The sequence below is a fragment of the Microtus ochrogaster genome, chromosome 7, assembly GCF_000317375.1.
Source record: "Microtus ochrogaster isolate Prairie Vole_2 chromosome 7, MicOch1.0, whole genome shotgun sequence".
Lineage (NCBI taxonomy): Eukaryota > Metazoa > Chordata > Mammalia > Rodentia > Cricetidae > Microtus > Microtus ochrogaster.
The window spans coordinates 44,388,119-44,397,450 of NC_022014.1; the positions used below are offsets into that span (position 1 = coordinate 44,388,119).

The 9,332-nt window shown below is 50.3% G+C and overlaps 1 protein-coding gene across 6 annotated transcripts in view; it reads right to left on the reverse strand.

Annotated features, from left to right (window-relative positions):
• Positions 1–9,332, reverse strand: part of Acsl6 (acyl-CoA synthetase long chain family member 6) — a 60,003-nt gene that overhangs the window by 36,371 nt on the left and 14,300 nt on the right. For 5 of the 6 annotated variants that reach the window (XM_026780704.1, XM_013347257.2, XM_005350071.3 and 2 more), the window contains 6 exons: positions 6,973–7,193; positions 3,752–3,866; positions 3,105–3,169; positions 2,001–2,102; positions 1,542–1,641; positions 704–882 (listed from right to left, as the gene is read on the reverse strand). In XM_026780704.1, coding sequence (XP_026636505.1) covers positions 704–882; positions 1,542–1,641; positions 2,001–2,102; positions 3,105–3,169; positions 3,752–3,866; positions 6,973–7,167 — 756 coding nt within the window. In that variant the 5' untranslated portion in view covers positions 7,168–7,193. Of the gene's footprint in view, positions 1–703; positions 883–1,541; positions 1,642–2,000; positions 2,103–3,104; positions 3,170–3,751; positions 3,867–6,972; positions 7,194–8,621; positions 8,691–9,332 lie in introns of all 6 variants that reach the window. The other variant, XM_026780705.1, reaches the window with a different exon arrangement.

The window sequence follows — 9,332 nt, forward strand, 5'->3', positions numbered from 1 at the left end:
GAATGGCTGAATGACCGAGGTTTCTAGATGATCAGTCAGTGCTGGGGGTGGGGCAGTGAGGAGGTAAGGAGAGGGGCTGCCAGTGCAGGTGTGGCTAATGCCACAAAGGCTTACAAGTGCACAGGGTCATGGGGGCAGGGAAGGACAGACAGAGGCATGAGGACATCTGGGGGGTTTTGAGGGTGTGCCCCTCTTACAGCATGGTAGAGGTCAATGGTTACTGAGCAAACCTGAGGTCCAGGAGGCCAGGAGGCCCTGCATCAGTCTATTAACCCATTCATTGCCACCACACTGATGCCTCTGGGGTAGCCATGTACAGAAAATTAATTCCATGAACTGCTGAGTGGGTCTGGTTCCTATTGACGAGAACCTTCCCAGGTTCCTGGACCACAGGTTTACACCTTCTACAAGTGAGAAAGCTCTAGAGGCGATGTGAGTGCCCCTCCAGCTGGAGCCATCATCTAGCTCTTGGTGCCTGGGGCCACTGGTTGGGCCCATCTCAGAGTCAATCTAGAGGGTGTCTATAAACACTGATTCCGGGTCTCCCTCCCCTAGTCCTTGCAAAGTCTGCCTTGTCGTGCCACTGATGCACCTGAAGGGCCCAAAACAGACACCGTAAGGCATGAGAGGGGTGGGTGGCCAATGCTGTGATTGGCAGCCAGCCAGCTCTAACCCAGCAAACATCCTAGATGCGGATTCTCACCTCTATGGCCTGCATAGATTTGACGTCCACCCCACACTTCTGCCCTCTCTCTTTCAGGGCATCCTCAAATGGCTCCATAAGGATGATCAGCTTGAGCCCCGGAGTCTCCTTCTTCTCCACATGCTCCAGCAGAAGTATAGCCTTCTGAGGTTTATCCACGATCACCGTGCAGATGTCCGCTGCAGAGGCCAAAGGGGAGAGTCAGGCTGAGCAGGTGCAGGCTGGGACTGAGGAGGCCGCGACAGGCCACTATCCCAGTGTGTAAATGAACGTGTACAATAGGCCGTGAGGGTCGTGCATCACGTGTACCATTAGTGCTATGAAGAGTCAAGGGCAAAGGCTTTTAGGCAAAAGCATCCTGCAGCAGTTTTCCTCCAGACAGTCCCCCATGAGTCCAGGTCTGTCTGGGATATTTACTACCACAGCAAGGATGACGCCAAGCTGTAGTAACATCACATGGCCACAGTCTCTTAGAAGGTCTGTCATGGCACCACAGACCTATGAAAGGAGGCTTCAGGACAGTTTAGATCAGGAGAACAAGTCAGGGGCCATCATGTAAGCCCCCTAGTGTTTTATTTTGTTTTGTTTTTGGATTGTGGGCTGGTCCCCAACTGGCTATGCAACAGAGGATGGCTTTGAACTTCTGACCCTCCTCCTCCAGCTTTCTAAGTGCTGGGATCTCAGTCAGACATTTTCCATGGTATCTGGCTAAGACCTTAGTGTTTCCTGAGAACTGAGGTAAAATGCCTTTTATGAACGCCTAACAATCATTACGACTTAAGAGGTTGGAGGATGAGGCTAGTTGTTTACTCAGGAGGGAATGGGAGTGAGGGCTCACCTGTATTGATGATGTAGCGAATAGCCCCTGGACCCAGTGTGTCATAGAGGGGGACCACCACCATGGAATATGTGTAGCAGGCCAGCTCTGCAATGATCCACTATAGAAATGCAAAGTTCGGGTTGGGGGAAAGAGATAAGTCCAGTAAGTCAGTGTGTGCTGAGGCTAGCCCAAAGACCTCTAGACCATGCTTGCTATGCTAGTATGCAACCTCCAGATTTCATGTCCAAACAGCCCAAGTCCACTGCCTGACCCTGCCTAGGCCTCTTTATCATGACTTTTCCTCCCCGGTGGCTCCAAGTACAATGTGGATGGGGCCTGGGAGCTGGGGATGCAGGTGGTAGTGCCATGGCCCTAGGTCTCCATTCTTTGTCAGACCCCAGGCCCTACCAAGAATGGAAACAGGATTTCAGTTCCCTAGTCTACTAATGCCTCTGAAAGCAGTCAGACCACACTCACCTCTGGACGATTCTGTGCGAAAACACCAATGAACTGCTCCGTGCCCACTTTACAGTCATGCTGGAGAAGTCCTGACCCCAGAAATTCGGCTCTGTTGGCCACCTGCACACAGATGGGTGTGGGTGGGGTCGGGATGGAGAAATGAGGAGGTTTCAATGGGGCTTGTCCACACAGCTTTCCCATGTCTGTCTGAGCTTCTGGGCTCCCCACCCAGGCATGCAGAAAGCCTCTAGAGGCTAAGGAGAGGAATTAAGTGGGAACGCTGGGGGGAAACAGTAAAAAGTGATCCTTCTGGCTTGTCAATATTCCATTGCAGATGTGGGAAAGGTTCACGAAGCCTACCTGTCCCCTGGGGATGCCCAACGTCAATGGCTGGGGATGGGGTGGGGTCATAGTCTTCAGTGGTGTAGACACTGATAAGTTGCTCCTGTTCCTATAACTAACCCCCTACTCGTTCCCATGTAAGCAAGCCTACTGAAACTCAGTGGGTTACAAAAACCAGACAGACAAGAGGGTAGGAGCAGGGCTTGTCAGGAAGGAGTTCAAGGAGGGGGTGATGGGAGGCAAAAGCAACTCAGATACATTATATACATCATGACACCATCACAGAATTTAAAACAACTGTGAGAAGAAAAGAGCAAGGCTCTTGCAGACATTATGTATCAGGCTTCAAATGGGCACAATTTTTAGTGGAATAGACTTCTCCAAAGATTTTGAATAAGAAGACTTTAACATCACACACGTATTTGTAGATTTTATTTTGTTTATTTTACCTTGATGACTTCATTTAATTTTTTTACCACATTCAAAAGATTTCCTTTTACCACAGATAACACCTGAACTGACTGTTACTATGTATGTTTTCTAAACAGTTTTCTCATACCTGTTCAGATAAACCAGACACTGAATTCACACTGTTCTATCTTCATATTATATATAAATATATATATATATATATATATATATATATATATCTTTTCAATGTAAAGACTAATTTTAAGAAATGTGGCTCCTGGGACCTGCTGGCTACACCTAGGCTTCCCCTAACCCAACAGGGTACCATGCCTACAGGGCTGGACAGGTGGGGCCTGTGCTCTCACTCACCTCCTGGTAGGAAAGCCACTGGTAAGGCTGCTTTGGCTTCCGGAAGCCAAGACAGGGCCCATTCCCTGCAGAGAGACAAGTGGGCCTTGTGTCAGGGGGAGAACAGGTGGACTCAGCTGCCCCCGTCCAGCAAGCGCAAGGTGGAAATCCCATGCTGTGGGAGCCTCTGGGTCCAGGAGACTTCCCTTGAGCAGTTTGTCTCACCTGCTTGTGGCCCAAGAAGATCGTGAGAATGTAAGAACAGCTTTTCCCTGGGGATCTGGGGGGCTGTGGGTGGGATAGCATGGTAGCCAGCTCCTACTGTGATTTATGTGATAGTTCCAATGGGAGAACTAAGAGGGTACTTACTCTTGGGGAGACCAGTGGGGGGAGGGAGCAGGATAGCCTTCTATGACCGTCTCCCTTTGACTCATACCCTGGGACTATTGAGGCGTCTCAGGGGTGCAGGTTTCAAGCCATGGTTGACAGTATTACAGTAGGCTCCCAGGGGCTGCTCATAGGGATGTACAGAGTAGGCCCCACTTCAGGCAGCCAGCTGCCTCTCTAAGTGGTGGAAAGACTCTCTGCTGACCTGGACATTACTGTGTCCCTAGTACCATGCTAGATGCCTGTTCAATGCCTGATACAAGTCTCCAAACACTCCTCACCTGAGATACTAAGCCCACGGCGGAAGACCTGGTACATGGTCCGGGCATCGTCATAGTAGTGGGTGAGCAGCTGCGTGCTCCCTCCAATCACAGATCGCCGGGCTCCACCACTGTCCTAGAAGTCAGACACACCAGACAAGTTGAGGTGAGCAGGGATATCAGGAATAGGCCCTGGTGTAAACACAGCTTGGATGCATTCCTGGTTCACATAGCTGAGGCTTGAAAGTGCTCATATTCGTGGCCTGTTCAAGCAGAGAGCATACACACCCAGTCTGTATGCATATATGTACAACATAACTAATTACTACATACAGGCCCAGTTTAACAGAGTCTCACATATATACACTCCTAAAGAAGCACACAGCCTTTGTATACCAGATTAGTGTACACAGAATGTCCACAATTATCAGGAACTCTTAAGATGTGGTTCCATAATAGAATGGAGTCTGTTATCACTTAGATATAGGATCAACCTGCCAAGGTACCCTGCACCCAGCAGCCATTGCTATGCCCTAGGTCAGCTGTGTATAGCCTTGAGCTAAGAAGGTTGACATCCATCGTTAGCATGCTAGCACAGATTCCTGAGGATAGTGCTCTAAGGTACTTTCCCAGGACTGAAGCCTAAGAGTGCGTGAAAGGACACACCAGGCAGCAAGATCCTGGGCCCTCAGCCATGCTGATCTGGAGAGGGACAAAGCAAAGGCCTTCTGTGATGGGGCCAGGGACAAGAGTTAGGTGTCGGTGCCTTCCTCCTCCCCAGGGCCCCCAAGCCCTGAGTTCTTCTGTGCCACAGCTCTGCCTGATCTCTCAGTGCTATTTGGGTTATCCTGGGATGGCCCAGAGCCGGCCAGTTCTTGGAACATTGAGTCTGGAGAAAAAATTAGCAGAACAAACAGCCAAATGCAAAACCACAGGCAGCTCTCAGCTGTTTGGAGTGGAAAGTTCTTCTTGGCCAGTATTGCCTGGGAAAGACTGACCTGGGAAGTTAGGGGTACATGCAATCAGACCCACTTTATACCTGGGCATCAGATGTGACACTGCAAGAGACTGTGCCAGGGACTGGGGGAGGGGGCGGTGCTTGTGTTTTGTGCAGGGACACCTGGCTGGAGTTTAATGGATGCAGAGGGGTTGGCCAGGCAGAATGTACAGCAGGCGGTAGCAAGCACACACTCATGGCACAGGAGCACAGGGTGCTGAGGAACTGTGGGTAATCTGTGGGACTCTAGATGGATTAAGGTGAGAGCGGTCTAGAGAGGGCCACAAACCCAGGAGTGGGGGATGAGGGCATTAGTCAACCAGAGACGGGTTTTAAGACGGAGAAGTAAAATGGTCTGAATTTTGTGTGCTCCAAGAAGTACCAGAGTGCTTGCCTCTCTTACCTCATTTCTTGCCCCTGTCACCACTCATATGTTCCTGATGGACAGGGACAGAGAACCCTTCTCTGAAAGGGTGGCGCCCTGCCCTTTCAGTGGGATCTGCACGGTCACCCGTTCTATAGGTTTGCAGACTGAACTGCAGTCATCCCTCCCACCATGCTGAGGCCCACCAGGTAACTATCACCCAACCCAGGAGCCCCGAGCTGCCTCCTCCTCCCTGCTCTGCAGCCACCACCCTTCTACACCACAAACAAGCTGCATCTCTCTACTGAAAGTCCCCAATAAGTCCACGATGTTCAGCTACTCCTGACAGTTTCTCTGCACCACCCCATCAGCTCACTGGCCCTCTTTTGAGTACCCAGTTTACAAAGGAGGACTCAGTGACATGCTGGGTCCCAACCAAGAACTACATAGCTTAGGAAGGCACTGCCAGGCCTCCTGCCTAGGATTTCTGTTCTCCCTTCTCATCACCATCCTGTGGGCCTTTTCCAGACCGTCTCCAGCTGCTCAGCACCAAACACAAACCACCACCTCCCAATGCCACACTCTTTCAAGCATACCTGGGCTTTCATACACAGCAGTCCTCCCACTAGGAAGATAGCCCGAGAATCCAGATCCCTGTTAGACAAGGATCCGTGCCCTTCCCAGCTGGTGAAACACTGCCAGGCTGGTGGTCACTGACATGTATGATCAAGTGAGGTTCTCAAGCATGTGTAGCATGAGCTCATTTAAAACTGGGGAGCTGGGTGTGGTGATGCACACCTGTAATCCTAGCACTGGGGGAATCAGAGGCAGGAGGATTAGGGGTTTGAGGCCAGTCCAGGTTACATGAGACCATGTCTAGAGAAAAGCAAGCAAGCAAGTAACAAATCAACCACAAAAGCTAGGAGTGGAGAACTCTCTCCGTTTGCTCCTGGATGGGACAGAACTGTTCACAGAACCTAAAGTTCAGAAGCAGGAGGCAGAAGTTTCTCAGCATGTGGCCTTTCGTTTCTTATGAATTATATGAGCATACTATTCATGGGAACGCACACTAAAGGTTAGAACACAGGCAGAATTAAAAGAAAAATTAATCAATCAAACAAACAAAAACAACCAAACAAACAAAAAGGGCTGGAGAGATGGCTCAGTGCCTGCTCTTCCAAAGGACCTGGATTCAATTCCCAGTTCCCACATGGCAGCTCACAACTGTTTGTAACAACAGTTCCAGGGGATCTGGTGCCCTCACACAGACATTCATGCAGGCAAAACACCAATGCATATAAAAATAAATAAATCTTTAAAAAATAAAAAACCCAACAAAATCCATAAGTTTGGAGAAGCATATCTCATCAGTCCCTTGTCGGCAAGTCAGTGAATCTTCTTCCTTGCTGCTAGCCTCCTTGTGAGCCTAGGTTCTGTGATGAGGCATGGTCTTGGGATGAGCTCAGTTCTGTTTCCTGTTAGCCAGGACTGGAGTCAGGAACTTGAAGTAAATTTACCCCACAGTCTCTGAGGACCGCTTAGCCCAGTGGTTGACCAGGCTCTGCCTATGGTCCATACAATTAATGGAGCAGAGGGAAATGCTCAAGTATTAAACTGATGGGAAGAGGAAAATAAAGAAGGCTAAGATAAAAAGGACTCAGAGTGCTAGATGAGTCTAGTCGTGCCAGCACCTCTTTCGATGTTGCGGGGGTTTGAGGACCACCTTGCTGGAGACCTTGCCCAAGGCTGCTGCACAACATGCTGGCTGATTACCAGCGGACACTAGTAGTCTTTGGGCCACTTGGGGTCAAAAGAGTTCCAGGTTTGGCTTCTACCATCTGGAGCTACTTTGAATGATGGGCCAGGTCCCGCTCTGCTCACCTCCACTTCTTCGGACTGCATCAGGAGGTTGCATGGCGGTTGCAAGGCCTTTGGCCGGTGAGCGAGCCAGTAGGCGAGGACGGCAGCCAGAGCACCCATACTCACGAGGGTGGTGGCTGAGAGGCTGCGGAAAAACTGGCCCAAGTCCCCTAGCTCGGGCAGCCGCAGGATCCTCAGGATCTCCTGGGTCTGCATCTTCTCCAGAAGTGAGAGGACAATCTCTGTAGGAAATAAGAGACAGATGAGGGAGGCAGGCCGTGGAGGGGTCCTAGTAGATGGGTCGGGCCCTGGGGTAGCCAGATATGCAGTCTCCTAATGCAACCCAGATCAGCCCAGAACAGCCCAGAAGCTGGACACCTGCAGACTCTTTTTCACTGAGATACTAGAGCCCTCAGTACTTTTATCTAACGGCCTGGCATCTGGCCAGTTTTCTTGGGAACCACATGCCTAGGCCTGGGGCCATGACTAACAGCTGTTTCCACATCTTCCAGGGGCCAGTATGCACTGGCAGTTATGGGCATGGAGTCTCTCAGGCCTCAGGGTCTTTTGTTACCCTGGCCACAGATCTTTGCTTATGTTTGCTCCTAGGAGATGGAGAAGACGGGCAGACCTCAGAAGCACTCATCACTATGTAGAAGATGAGTGGGGCGGAGGGATGCAGGCTCTACCTGATCCACCTCTGAGCTCTCAGCCCTAGGCTTTGCTTCTGAAGGGGAGAGAGAAGGGGACGTTGGCAGAGCCCACGGACTAGCCCGGATAGATACCTCCAGGCTTCATGACTGGAAGACAATGACCTATATGACTATATGACCGCATCACCAAACACAGGATACCAAGAGGCATAGTGGTCCCATCCTTGACTGGATACAGTTCATGGAGCAGAGGAAATGTTTAAGTATGAAACGGATGGGAAGAAGAACATAAACAAGGCTGAGAAGGAAAGACTGAAGTGCTAGATGGGTCTAGTGGTCCAGCACCTCCTCTGATGCTGCAGGTGGTGGTTAGGGTGCATCTTCACCCTCTGCAGTTCAAGGGAACACAGCAAACCTCTCAGGAAGACACAGAAGATGCCCTGAAGGTGAGAATGGCATCTCCCAGAGATCTCATGTGTCCTCCTGTTAGCTGTTGGGTAATGGCACATTGGCAGAGCAGGCGCAGGTTGCTGGGTTCTGCACCTTGCTCAGGACTAACAGGGGACAGAGGAATTGTTCGGGTTTCAGGTGCTGCTATCCACACTCGGACCCCTTAGCACCACTACCCAGTAAGACCTGGAGCTAGAAACTCCTGGGATATGCATAGACCTGACATCCCAGTGATCACAGGACAGGCTCTGGACCGCCCCACAGCGTCCTCAGGCTGTCTCCTCAGGCCCTTGACATCATGGAGGCAGTGGGTATGGTTTCTCTTCTTGGGAAACAAAAATGAATGTCAACAGTGGTGACTCCGGAGGCAAGGGATAGGAGCCAAACAACTGCTTGACCTTTGAGAGAGGAGGAGGAAGGAGCTTAAATTCCAGTAAATAGTATTTGTGTTAAACTATAACATGGCATGAGGTAAGCAATAGGCAAAAAGTCACTGTAGACAGAGGAAAGGAAGCTTTTCAGTTCAAGTTTCTAGTTCATCTATAAACTACACATGGTTAAGCATACCTTTTTGAACCTCTACTTCCCCATCTTTGAAATGGGCACAGCACCACTGGGCATGGCATAGTCACAGACCTATAGACAGATGTACTTGTCAGATGGAGGTGGCTCAGCCTTGGAAAGAGAGGCAGAGACAGGTCTGACGCAGGTGGCCCAAACAGAGGCAGTTTTGCCCAGGCTCTGTGCTTCCACGGAGCATACTTTTGTAGATATAGTGCAGGCTCTCTGAGTGAAAGGGACACTCACCAATCTCCAGGTATGGGCGTTCCTAAGGAGCTGTGAAAGTGGACCCCTAGTTGGGCAAGAGCATCATCCCGGATCTGTGGAGCTTGAAGCCCAAACTCATCGGCAATCATTTTGGTGTTTAATTGTATGTGAGTGCTTTGACTACATGGATATCTATGCACCATGTACTTGCCCAGTGCCCATGCAGGTCAGAAGAGAGCATCAGATCTCTCTGACACTAGAGTAATAGGCAGTTGTGAGCCACCATGTAGGTGCTAGAAATTGAGTCTGGGCCTCCAGAAGAGCAGGTTGTGAGCCACCATGTAGGTGCTAGAAATTGAGTCTGGGCCTCCAGAAGAGCAGATTGTGGCGCCATCTCTCCAGCTCCCACCAGCAGACTTAAGTGAGACCAATGATGAAGACATTCCAGAGGAAACACACTCTCTCTCTCTCTCTCTCTCTCTCTCTCTCTCTCTCACACACACACACACA